The 13,772-nt window shown below is 33.6% G+C and overlaps 1 protein-coding gene across 7 annotated transcripts; it reads right to left on the bottom strand.

Annotated features, from left to right (window-relative positions):
- Positions 1 to 3,797: 3,797 nt before the first annotated feature.
- On the bottom strand, positions 3,798 to 10,060 carry LOC104094684 (lysine--tRNA ligase-like). 7 transcript variants are annotated; one of them, XM_070195139.1, is made up of 16 exons: positions 10,038 to 10,060; positions 8,053 to 8,103; positions 7,334 to 7,402; positions 7,037 to 7,202; positions 6,868 to 6,961; positions 6,553 to 6,638; positions 6,223 to 6,335; positions 6,050 to 6,127; positions 5,754 to 5,879; positions 5,375 to 5,657; positions 5,192 to 5,288; positions 4,935 to 5,091; positions 4,643 to 4,786; positions 4,455 to 4,523; positions 4,143 to 4,286; positions 3,798 to 4,023 (listed from the first exon to the last, which is right to left on the bottom strand). In XM_070195139.1, the coding sequence occupies exons 3-16, from the start codon at positions 7,361 to 7,363 to the stop codon at positions 3,988 to 3,990; spliced, it is 1,623 nt and encodes a 540-aa protein (XP_070051240.1). In that variant the 5' UTR covers positions 7,364 to 7,402; positions 8,053 to 8,103; positions 10,038 to 10,060; the 3' UTR covers positions 3,798 to 3,987. The 7 variants fall into 7 exon arrangements, with proteins under 7 accessions (XP_070051240.1, XP_018625773.1, XP_018625772.1 ...); XM_018770257.3 differs by lacking the exon at positions 10,038 to 10,060 and adding an exon at positions 9,021 to 9,117; XM_018770256.3 differs by lacking the exon at positions 10,038 to 10,060 and adding an exon at positions 8,624 to 8,755.
- Positions 10,061 to 13,772: the final 3,712 nt, after the last annotated feature.

Raw genomic sequence — 13,772 nt, 5'->3', positions numbered from 1 at the left:
AAGCATGAATTGAGAACAAAATAGCAAGGCATTTTGTGAGCAATTCTTGTGAAATTTAAGAGTGCGATCCTGAAGCTACACGAACCAGATTGAAGAACCAGCTCCATAAAGAGTTTTATGTGTCTTTCTTTATTTCTAGTTCAAAGTGTAGTAGGCGTTTTGAGTTGTACCTTTCAGCTTTCTAAGAAGCAAATTATACTAGGTACTTGAGTTGTATCTTTCAAGTTAGAGTTAACTTGGAGTAGTTGTAACAGCCTGTGGCGTGTTGCTATAAGGGTTAGATTTAATCCTTAGGTTTGCAAGAGGTTGTAAACTCTAGTTGTATTGTTCAAGTTAGAGTTAACTTGAAGCAGTTGCAACAGCCTGTGGCTGGTTGCTACAAGGGTTAGAGGTAATCCTTAGGTTTGCAAGAGTTTGAAAACTTTGTTGTTGGCTCAGAGTTATAGTGAAGTATTTGGAGAAAATCCTACTAGGTAATAGGTCGTGGTTTTTTCACCTTTTGAGCCGGGTGTTTTCCACATAAAAATCCCTGTGTTCTTTACTTTCTGCGTTATTTATTCCGCAACTGTAGTGTAAGGAACGCATAGAAGAACCAGATCCTTCGATAATCCAGTGCACGCGAAAATCATGCACCACACAAATCACCCCCCTCTTGTGTGGTATTGAAGTATAAAACATCACGATTCATACATTATACAACTATTTTTCAACTTTCATTCAACATTGAATATATATATATATATATATATATATATATATATATATATATATATATATATATATATATAATATAATTTAAATACAATGTGCATACAACTTTAATACAATTTCGTAACTATTGTATGTCATGTGTTCTTCTTCTTCCTCGAGTTTCAATCTGAATTTCAGCCAAAATCAAGTCTAATCTTCACAATCTTTATACAAATTTTATACAATATGTCTTTTGTATATTTTGTATCTGATTTATACATAGTAAAAATAAATTTCATACAACTAATTATATATTATACAACTTATCTACAACTTTCATACATTATTTCTACCCAGTTAAATACAACTACAATATCATACAACTTAACTATAATTTTTATACAAATTTTATACAATATATTTTTTGTATATATTTTGTATCTGATTTGTATATATTTTATCTGTGGTGTATGCTTCTTCCTCTCTAAAATCCAATCAAAACTTACTCTCTTAATACAATTTTGATACGTGTCAACAACTTTATGTAAAAAGATAGTATTGATAACTTAAATATAAATTTTATACAACGATCCATACATTATACAACTATTTTTCAACTTTCATACAACATTCAAAAAAAAATATATAACTACAACATAATACAATTTACATACAATTATAATACAACTTTACTACAATTTCGTATGTATATTGTATGTCATGTGTTCTTCTTCTTCTTCTTCTTCTTCTTCTTCTTCTTCTTCTTCTTCTAGTTTCAATCTGAATTCAGTCAAAATCAAGTCTAATCTTCTCTAAAATACCCTCAAAATTGAGATATAAACTCCAAATAATATTCTCAATTGTTTGCAACAACACTCAATCCGAACAAATAATGGTTTTTGAAAACTCAAATTCGATTTCAAAGCTTCAAAGCTTTTTAATGGTTGTCAATGGTGGAGAGTCAAACACCTTCAAAATTTATAATCCTACAGAGAATTAGGAGAGATTAAAGTCTACGCATATGTTATAGCCCAACTAAAGCGAAGTGAATCTTCAGGCTTTGCAATTTTAACTTCCTTGAGAATTCGTCTTTTCAAATCATAAACTGATTTCCTTATGAGTCTTTAGGCTTTGCAAGGGAGAGACATATGACCAACTAAAGCGAAGTGAATTTTCAGGCTGTGCTAGAGAGAGACAAAGAGAGAGAGACAGAGAGAGAGTGTGTGTGTGTGTGTGTGTGTGTGTGTGAGAGAGAGAGAGAGAGAGAGAGAGAGAGAGAGAGAGAGAGAGAGAGAGAGAGAGAGAGCAATTATAAAGGGATAAGGAAATAACTGATATTCCCTATTCAATTCCTAATATAAAGTGATACTCATTTAAAACTTATTTGTATATAATTGGTAAATTATATATGACTATGTAATTAAATTAAAACTTGAGTAGGGAGGGTAATAAGGTTTCAAATAGTGTATAGGAAGGTAAAAATCCCTTCTTCTTTTTTTTTTTTTTTTCTGTTCTTTATTTTCTTATAATTCTTTTGGCCTAGAATTTGTTGTTACTTTGGATGTAATTCTATTTACCTTATATTTTTGTTTTGGGTAATATATTGATGTGTTATTTTTGTCTGATAATAGTTGTTTCCAATTGCTATTTGTTCTTTTCTATTTTTTTTTAGATTTTATCCTATTTTTTAGTTTGGTGATTCATTTATTTGTTATTTTTGATGATTTTCAATTGATGTAGTTATTGATCTATTTTTTTGCTTAGTTTTGTTATGAAACCTGGAAGTGGAACTCCCAATACGATCTCTAATGGATATGAATTTCTTGAAGTGAAATAGAAGAGAAAAAGACACGAATTGTGTGGATTAGTGGGTGAATGAATGACACAATATTATACTCATGCATATGCTCTTTTTGAGCACTGAAGTCAAGTATTGCTACCTTATTGTGTAAGCATTATCTCTTCTGTTTTTTTTTTCCATCCAAGGTGTCCTTTAAAATATATTCATGATTTATCAAACTTTATTTTCATGTTAGTTATATGATATCTAACTCTTAAAAAAGACATAAATTTAGGAATTTTGCATAGATATTATATTCTTGTTAGATTTGAGTCACCTCTATCGTCTTTCTTTTCATCCGTTCTAAAATTTTAATGAAATTATAGTAACATGATATATCAATATTTCAAGAAATTACAAACTTAAAAAGGTTAATAAGTAGATACTCCTTTTATCTTAATTAAACTATATGAGTGATACAATTTTTCTTGTTAAAAATTAATTGAAGAGGAAAAGTAGGGGTGATGAGGCAAATATACATTACATATTTATCTTTTGGCTTTTATTTTCATCTTTTCTTGAAGTTTGATTAATTAACTTTTCTTTAAACAAGATTAATATCATGTGGGTCTTTCAGGTAATAATATCTGCTTTTAAATAAAGACTTGCATATATGTGCATTAGTCATTCAATTTCTTTGAAAGACATACTTGTCGACGACAAATCTTCTGTCTCCAAATTTTATTTTGGATTGATGTAAACAAATTCTCTAAGAACATCATTCATATAGAAAAATTAGGGTACACATTTTTGCACCTTATAACATCAAAATAACTTAATCACTAAACATGCATATGTATTCAACCATTTTAAGTTTAATGTCATATCGCTTCTAGAATTCATCATTTTTAGCTTGCATTTCTCTATTTTATATGTGTCATTTTAAAAAGTTTTTACATACGAGATTGTTCGAAAACTAGTATATATGTGGATTTATTTATTTTTCATTTTTGCAAAGCAAGTCGGATGATATCTATTCTACTCCACTAGTAAGTTTTAGGTTGGCTAAATTAACTTCACTTCTAGAGATAGACATGGCGAAGTTAGAAATTTTTTCAAGGGTGTTCAAATTTGAAAGAAGTAAAAATAAAAATTCCAATAAAGAGTATTCAATATGTATTATATACCTCTAAAATGTAATATTAGACCTATATACACAGTGTAATTTTTCGACGAATGATGGTCAATTGACCACCCTTATGACCATGTGGCTTCGCTCCTGGATATAGATACAGCACAACTGGATGATAATCTAAAATTGACACTGTTGAATAACTTGTTCACCACTTGCACTTCCTCTCAATAAAAAATAAAGCTTTAATATATTGTGTTTATGCTTACATTGAGATACTAAAATAAAATTCTAAACAAATATTGGAACTGAATTTGAAAGTTTCATGTAAAAATGCAAATAAAGTCAACCAAACTGATCATGGAACATTTCTTGGTCAATTCTTTTACTGTGGTCTCATGGGTGGAAAGAGGATTGCTTCCTGAGAAGATAGAAAATTTTAGAGTAAGAATTGATAGCTATTCACATTTTCTTGAATATAAACTTGTCATTCACTGAAAATTTTAATATGTTTCAAAGAGTAAAGTTTACTTAACGTACTTTGACATTTTGTGAATCTGTTAGCAACATTGTAAGTCTATCAATTCCCATGCCAAATCCAGCAGTAGGGGGTAATCCATACTCTAAAGCAGTAATGTAGGATTCATCCAAAACCATTGCCTCGTCGTCTCCTGATGTTCGATCCTGAGATAATGAAACAACAGTGTTAGTTAAGTAGGAAAAAGAACCTCATGTTGGCCTTTCTTGATTTCTTGTGGTGGTATAAATGGCAATAATAGTAGGAAGTAGGAACTTAACAATTCATATGCAATGTTGCTACTATCCTACAATTTAGTAATAGCACAAATATACCTTTAATTGCTCAGTGAAACGTCGTCTCTGTTCTACAGGATCATTTAGTTCAGTATAGGCATCGCATAGCTGCAGAAAAGTGAGGCAGGATCAGCTGAATAGGGTAAGTTAAAATAGTAGTGCAAATTGCATGATCATGATTAAAAGTTAAAACATAGAAAGCATTTGCATCAACACAAACATATTACCTCTATCCTGTTAACAAATAAGTTGAAACGCTCAGTCAAACCAGGCTCTGATCTGTGCGATTTTGCCAGTGGACTCATGATCTCAGGATGGTTGATAATAAAAGTGGGATTTATGCAGCTTACTTCAATAAAATGTCCAACTAGCTGTGGAACAATCACACAGGTATTAGTATGTCAACAAGATATTAAATTCTGAAAAATATAACATCAATCACACATAGAGTTGTCATTCAACGCGGAAAAAAAAATATAAAAATGACAACAACATGGTTTGGCAAGGCAGGAAAGTGACCTTATCGAGCAATCGTGTTGTGGTATGAGGTGGAGGACACTTGACATCAAACTTTTCACATACATCTAGCAAGTACTTATTAGCAGCTTCCTTTGAAAGATCTCTAGGTATACTGATGTTAGCCACTCTCTCCAACTCTGACAGAATATCAATCTTTCTGCAATTAACAAAGAAGAGAAACTCCAAACTTTAAGTAAATACTACTACTACTTTTTGGGAAGGTGAGATTTTACAACATTAATCACATATACACAAACCTGAATGGAGGAGTGAAGTCAATTTCTATTGGTTCATTATCCAAGCCATTAGCATGATACCTTATTTTATGGCTTCCGGTTAGTTCCTTCACCATACCTAAGAGCAACATGCAACAAATAAAATTAGTTGTGTATAAGTGAAATGTTTAACTGCAGCTGGATTTAGCAAGTTGAGAAGCTTGCCTGATAATAGCTGCTCTGTCAAATCCATCAAATCATTGTAATCAGCATAAGCCATATAAAATTCACACATTGTGAATTCAGGACAATGAGTTTGATCCATTCCCTCATTCCTGAATACCTTCCCGATCTCATAAACACGATTAAATCCACCAACAACCAACATCTTAAGATAAAGTTCAGGGGAAACACGCATGTGTACGTTTGTGTCCAACTCATTATAGTAAGTAGTAAATGGTTTCGCGGAAGCTCCTCCAGCAGTCAAATTCATATTAGGAGTCTCCACCTAAGACAGAATAGAAAGCTGAGTGAGAAAAGAACACTTTTAGTCCAGAAGAATAAAGTCAACCAATCAAAGGGCTATTTTGTAGGATTTTTAAACCTCCAGAAACTCAAGATCATCAAGGAAACGCTTGATGTATTTAGTGATTCTGGTGCGAGTCCTGAATACAGTTTGAACTTCTGGATTTATCATCAGGTCTAAGTACCTTTGACGATACCGAGTTTCCTGAAAATCACAAAGCAACACAATTAGCCTACCGCAATTAGATGCAGGAAACCAGATTAACCAAATATGGGTACTCCAGTACAATTAAGAAGTGGTTTTACTTAACTATTTTCATTTTTATCTGGTTTACATTTTACATGTAAAAAACGAGATTCTTGATATGATCATACCTGGTCAGTTAACACATATGAGGCAGGATTTCTTGCATCTCCTGGAGTCCAAGTACCGTTAGTTGTTCCTTGGGAACTCTGGAAATAAACAACGCCTATGAGTTTCATATTAAGAATCGTTGATGTTAATATACTGGACATACAAAAGATAGGTTTCCTTAGGGGTGGTTCACCTGTGTCCGAGTTCCATCTACGACAGCCAAATGCCTTGGTAGCATGTGTAGGCAAGGGGCTTTCACTTCCAAAGATCTTGGAAAGATACTTAGCTCTCCTCTCTTACTCTTCCCTGCAGCAGTAGTATGACACTTCAATGCCTTAAAAATTTTCATAAAAAATAATCATTCTTCAATACTACTACTTGGAAAAAAAAGCCATTACTGGCATAATTTCAAGCTATAAAAATTGGAATGGATTTGCGAAACTTGTTTGTGAATATTCTTTCAGGTGGTGAAAGATAACCATCTTCTTAGTTTTCTTTCTTTGATGGATTTTAAAAGACTAACCAGGATATCCACAGATAGCAATGATGTCGCCTCGCTTCACTCCAGAGTGATAGGTAGAAAATGCAACAGTATCCATATCTGAATCCCTACTCAACAAATAATATTATGAGTCAGAATATGAAATGCAGCTAAAAAAATGGACCAAAGGAGTTCGCTATGCCATTTTCGTTAAGCAGCCAAGGCAAGATACTCTTAATATCCTGATAGCATAATTGAAGCTGATATAGTAAGTGTTTTATAAGGCCTCAAAAATATGGGGTGTGATTAGTGCCTTTATTTCATCACTCATTGAGCTCCACTCAAATAATTCAATACCTTGCATCGGCCATTACTTGTACTCTTGCCCCGTCATCAAGCAGTTCATAGAAATAGAGCTTTGACGATGATGCTCGCTTCGTAATTACTCTCCCTACATGGATTTGAATAAAAAGTTATTGAAGTTCAAATCTAATTAATGTTTAAAAGGAAATCAAACTTTAAGAACCTGCTAAGGAGATTTCAATGGCCTCAAGTTTCTCTCCGGCACTTAAATAAGCATACTTGCTGATAAATTGACGGATAGAGATTATGTTGCGAGGTGCTTCTGAATACGGATTTATTCCGGATTCTCTCATCGTTTCAAGGCTCTTCAACCTGTTAGCCCGATATTGCTGCCACAAAAAAACAGTTTTACCATTTATTACACTGTGAAAGCTCATGCTCATCACTGAATTTTTCGGGTTGTAAAATCAACAAGGAATGAAACTACCGCAGACAACAACAAAATGGCAGAGGGACTTACTGTAGGATCCAAACTCTCACTCTCGGACATATTGTGATACTGCTATTGTCTTTTGGCCACTGCTGCAGCCTGTAAAATCCAATTGCGACAAAAGTCATCAACTTGAAAAATGTACACTTTCACTTGCACGCATGCAAATAAGCTAAATATGTTTAGCTACAGAATTTCCCTTTTTTGCATCAGTTTTTGGGACCTATACTTCTTCTTTTATTGATAAATTTGCCGAGCTAGCTCGTGCGCACCTCGACAAATTACACGAGATATCTGCTACCTCCCACCAACACAAGTACTGAGTTTTGGGACCTATCCTTATAGGGTAGTAAAATTAAGCTGACTCAAGACAACTGCAACTATACTTAGTCTTGAGTGTATCCATCTTAACATCAGTTTCTTTTTTTTCCTTTTTTTATTGGAAGAAATTTGGGAGTACCGTGAACAAAACATAAACAAAATACACTGTGAAAAAGTTCTACTCCCTCCGTCCAAAAATACTTGTCAAATTCTCAGGATTTAAACTAGATGAACTTGACCAACATTTTAACAAGTATTTTTTAACTATATTAATATTAGAATAATTGCAAATTAGTACTTTTCATATAGTTTTCAAATATCTAAACTTGAATTTAAATATTGAATTAACCTAGTCTAATTTAGCTTTAAAAATTAGTCTGACTCTCGAAAAGTAAAACATAACAAGTATTTTGGGACGGAGTGAGTACCTTCTTTTCCTGTGTTCCTTCTCCTTTGTCTTCTTCTCTCTCTTAAGAGCACTGTTTCACCAAAGGGAAATAAAACACAAGCGCAGCATATAGATTAGAAAAGAGAGCAGAGTTCTGTCTCTGATACTTTAAGCTTACACTGTAGTTGTACTTTTATAGGGAAATATTAGGATTAACAATAATTACTAAATTGTAGAACATATATATAAAAGAAAAGTTTTATAAGTTCCTAAACTTGGGAAACAAATACAAGATTCTCACTAACAAACAAGATTTCAAGTTTATGGGTTCAAGATTCTGGTTCTTATTAATAATTTACGCATATTCAATAAATTTTTTAAGACAAATATAAGGTTCGAACCAAAGCTACCGGATTTGGCCGAACCCTCACCCAGCCCTCTAGTTCCGTCTAGCAACCCCACCGTTTTTATTTCTGAAATTCATATCAATTATATGAGGTATTGCCATTCTCAAAGCACATATGAATAAGCAAAAAATATTTAGGCAACTTTCAGAATTACAAAATAGGTAACTCAACTAAAAGACAGAACAGCTAATTAAACCACCATACTTGCTGTTGAAACAGAAGAATCCATAGTAATGAAACTTTTCAAGAACAAGTATGGAAGAAAGGTTGACTAGATGACTCAGCAACTTGATGAAATAAGAGGGCTGATTATGCAATTACTTTCAGAATTAAACAAGTTGATAATCTTTTAACAGAAAAAAATGTCATTGTCGTTCTTCTTATAATTAAAAGGGTATCACGGTACACAAAACATTCCGAATTCACGCAGAGTTCGAGAAAGGGTCGCACTCGAAGGGTGTGATGTACACAGCTTACCATAATACAAGCATTAGTTATTGGTTCAATCGCAAAAATAACTTTATACTACTTTTCCATATTATCATATATATAGATCATAGAAAAATAACAGAAGCCTTGTATCAAAATTTGTTTTTCTTACCTCTTGCCTTAACCTTCTTTAGCGTGCGTGCCTTTTAGTGATGGAAAAATAAAACGTTAACCCTTAACGAATTTATAGGATTTAATTAAGTACTTGTCCATCAAGTAATCGAATGAAGACCAATTTATAGAATTTAATTACTTTTCCAGCCAAAGTAATTTACTAATACCCGTTCTCCTTGGTTGACAAGAAATTAATGTCCATTATTCTTTGAATGATAAACCACTTTTCCATCACAAAATAATATACTATAATACCCATTATCCCAATCTATTTTACTTTATATTATACAATATACATACTATTGTTACTAAATTCAGGCACCCTTCAACTACCAGAGGTCCAGCACTAGCAGGGAAAGAGGGTCCAATATAATACTTCTATCTTTTTGAATAGCTTAACACAACCTTGTCGCCATACTAAATTCTAAATTCTACGAATTAAATAACAAGTTAAGTCCCCGTTGTGCTTTTCTTCCCTCTTTCTTTTGGTCAATCTCTTTGTACAAAACATTTTTTTAGGGTCAAATTTTATGCAAAACATTGAGCTGCTAGCAACCATTGTTGAAATTTCATTATGATAATATATAATTTTAAATGAACTAGTCTCTACGTGCGTGATATGCGTGTACTCTCTCCGGTCCTTCCTCGAAACCTATGTAAACGCGAGATACTTCATGACTGCCCCTTTTTAGTTATAAAATAGAAGTGTAAGAGCTTCTAAATATGATGAAAATTGATCCTATATAACTAAATCAATAAAGAAAGACGTCATAAAAATCCTCAATCATCGGTTAATAATTCAACATAATAATTACGTAAAAGAACTATAGAATTTTACAATAAAATACGTGAAACCGATAATTTGAACATGTAAATTTTATCAAATATTGATCATAATAATAAAACGTTCATGCTAATCCTTTCAAAGAATCAACAACAATTAAAGAGTAAAAGCAAACCAAAGCCAAACCCACAAAAAGAAGAACGAGAAAAAAAATTATAGCCATAGAAATACCTGAAGAATATCTTTTAAGAAGATAGTTGAAAAGTTTGGGTAGAGGTTAACTTACCAGAGAGAAGTTCCTTTTATAGATGTTCTTCCCTAACTCAAGTACCGATTATTAGTTTTGCATAATTAGGAATGACTTAAATTTAGGACGGCTTAAATTACACTAATCAATATTTCATATATGGTAAATTTCATATATTTATTTTGTATAATTTTAGTAGGTTTTAACTTATAAATTTATTGCAAATCTAATTTAGTCTTGAATGATTAAATTAACTCTAAAAAATAAAATAAGGAAATAGACAGAAACTTGGGCATCTGTGTAAAGTCACCTAAAAGGAAATAAAGCTCTTTTTTATTATTCTCACTGCATTCTTAAGGTGTTCCATGAATTACCATACAAAACATACATAATTCAAATAAGAAATAATTTAATAAACAAAATTTTAGTTGATTATAGTTATGTTATTTAGTCCATATTAAGGAAAGAATCTATATAAGATAAAAAATTTAATGGATTTTAAATTTTTAACCATTAAGATTTTTTACATAATTCTAAGCAAACAAAAGACGAAATAAGAGAAAGGAAAAACATGAGATGAAATAAACCTAGTTTAAAAAGAGAAAACAACATAAAATCACAATTTAAGCGAGCGCTCTACCATCTAAGCTACACCCCGGCCCATGCTTGTTGTTGACCGGTTGTTTCTGTTAATTTTGAACTTTCCATTGTTTGCCGTTTGGCGGTATTTTTACGAGACAATTTTATGAAAAAAATAATTAAACTTGAAAATTCCTAAAGCAACACCATTCGATTTACGTAATCGATGAACTGTGCAATTGGGGAAGATCGTAGAGAGAAAGTAAAGAGAAGGAAGAGGAATCCTCATTACTTTGTTAACTAACTCTAGGAATACACAGTATTAACTAATATAACCACTTCTGGTATTAATTAGTGGAGGAGCAACATAAAATTACTAAACTACCCCCACTTAGTACACTAAACTACCCCTCACTCAATACTCCCCCTCAAGTTGGTGGGTGAAAGACATTGAACACACTAAGCTTGCATAAGAGAAGTTGGTGTTGAGCAGCAGGTAATCCTTTGGATAATAAGTCTGCAAGTTGTTGAGAGGAGGGAACATGCTGAGGAAGAATAAGCCCAGACTTGACTTTTTCTCGTAAAAATGACAATCAAGCTCAATATGCTTTGTGCGCTCATGAAAAATGGGATTGCTAGCAATTTGGATAGCTGCCTTGTTATCGTAGAACGGGGACACAGGCTGAGAGACAGGGAGTCCTAACTCTTGTAACATACCAACTACTCAAGTAACTTCACCTACTGTTGTTGTCATGCTCTTGTATTCAGTCTTTGCAGAGCTTCTACTGACAGTGTGCTGCTTCTTATACTTCCATGAAATGAGAGCTTCCCCTAGTTTGACAACATATCCTGTGACTGACCTCCTTGTGTTAGGGCAGGAGGCCCAGTCTGAGTCACAATATGCAGACAAATTGGTGATAGGACCAGCAGGTAGTAACACCCCTAAACCAGGAGAGCCTTTGAGGTATTTTACCACTCTGAAGACTGCCTCCAAGTGTGATTATTTAGGCCTATGCATGAACTGGCTTAAACTCTGAACTGCAAAGCTAATGTCTGGCCTAGTGATGGTGCGATACAGGAGCTCCCAATCAATTACTGGTAGGATGTGACATCTTCAAGCTCTAAATCATCAGTCTTTCCTACATGAACATTATAATCAACAGTGATCAATTTTTGATTAAGTTCCAAAGGTGTCTTAGCAGGTTTACATCCACTCAAGCCAACTTGAGAAATAATCTCCAGAGCATACTTTCTCTGGTTAAGAAATGTCCTACCTCCCTCCCCCCCCCCCCCCTTTTTTTTCTTTTTATCTAAGCACTTCAATTCCAAGAAAATACCTCAACTCACCAAGGTCTTTAACTTTAAATCGATTGTGTAGCGTCATTTTGGCATCTTCTATCAGTGTTGGATGATTGCCTGTAATCATCAAATCATCCACATAGATGAGGATGACAGCTAAACCATCTCCTTGTCTTTTGGTAAATAAAGAATGATCAAAAACACTTTGATTATATCCACTCTCTGTCAAAGCTTCAGTAAGCTTGATATTCCATTGTCTGGAGGCTTGCCTGAACCCATACAAAGACTTCCATTGTCAGAACCCTACACACTTTGTTCTCCTCCTATTTGGTAAAGCCTTTGGGTAAATTCATGTAAACTTCTTCATATAAATCACCCTGTAGAAAGGCATTATTGACGTCCATTTGATACAAAGGCCAACCTTTAGAAGTGGCTATGCTAATAACAAGTCTTACTGTAACCATCTTGGCCACAGGTGAGAAAGTATCATGATAATCAAGCCATTCCTTTTGATTATATCCTTTGGCAACTAAACGAGCCTTGAAACTTTCAACTTCTCCATTTGCTTTGTATTTGATTTTGTACACCCATTTAGATCTAATTACTTGCTTTCCTATAGGTAAATCAACCAGTTCCCAAGTGCCATTGTCTTCAAGTGCATGTATCTCCTCATGCATGGCTTCAACCCATCTGTTATCTTGAACTGCCTCCTTGAAAGAACTGGGTTCATTGCAAGCTGAAAAAGCCTTCAAGTAGGACTGGTACCTTGTTATTAGGTTCCCATAGTATAACCCCTTGGACAAAGGATACAAGCTGTCATGACCCAAAGTCCGCTAAAGGTCGTGATGGTGCCTAACACCGTCGCCAGGCAAACCAACGGTGATCTATCAACTTACTTACTCATTTTAGTAATTTGAAATCATAATTTTCATTGATTAAATAGTATGAAATAGAATTTACAGGGTGAATGATAATATTTACACGAATTATAATGATGAACAACCTATAGGAATTCCAAAACCCGGTGTCACAAGTGCATGAGCACCAACTAAGAAATATAATAAAATACAACATCTGTCTGGAATAAAAATTAGACATGAGAATATAAATAACTCTGATGGAGACTCTCCAGGTTTGCGGATCATAACATGAAATGCAACTCACGGTAAAGTCTCTGCAATAGCCGCGCCTCTACGCCCAAAAGACCATCATACATATATGTACCTGCATAATAAGTGCAGCAAGTGTCGCATGAGTACGTAAATCAATGCGTACCCATGTCACGACCCAAAATCTGACTAGTCGTGATGGCACCTAACCCATAAGCCAATTACCAAATATCCCATTCCAATAATGATTATTAAAGTAATTTAAATAAATAAAGGTCTTAATCTTATACAATCCCCAAGAACTGGCAGTACAAATCATGAGCTTCTAAGAATAGAGTATACAAAGCAGAAATGAAATAAATACATAGTCTGTTTGAATAATACATAAATAAAGCTTTTATAAATCTAAGGCTACCCTGAACAACAGGCAGCTACAACAGGAACGCAGGTATATCTTCAAATCCCGCAACCATCGATCATACCAACAACAACAACCAACATCTGCACGAAATGTGCAGAAGTGTAGTATCAGTACAACCGACCCCATGTACTTAGTAAGTAACAAACCTAACTGTAGGTTGAAAGTAGTGACGAGCTCCTACCAAGGTCGGGTCCAAAACCAATAGTCCACAACAGCCCATAACAACATAAAGCAAATAATACCATAAGTAACTCAAAGATAAAATGCTAAACCAAATCATGATTTCAAAAATAATAGTTCTTCCTTTCAAA

This window comes from Nicotiana tomentosiformis, chromosome 2 (assembly GCF_000390325.3).
Source record: "Nicotiana tomentosiformis chromosome 2, ASM39032v3, whole genome shotgun sequence".
NCBI lineage: Eukaryota > Viridiplantae > Streptophyta > Magnoliopsida > Solanales > Solanaceae > Nicotiana > Nicotiana tomentosiformis.
Note: the sequence above shows the minus strand (reverse complement) of the source record. Positions and strands in the feature narration are given on the sequence as shown.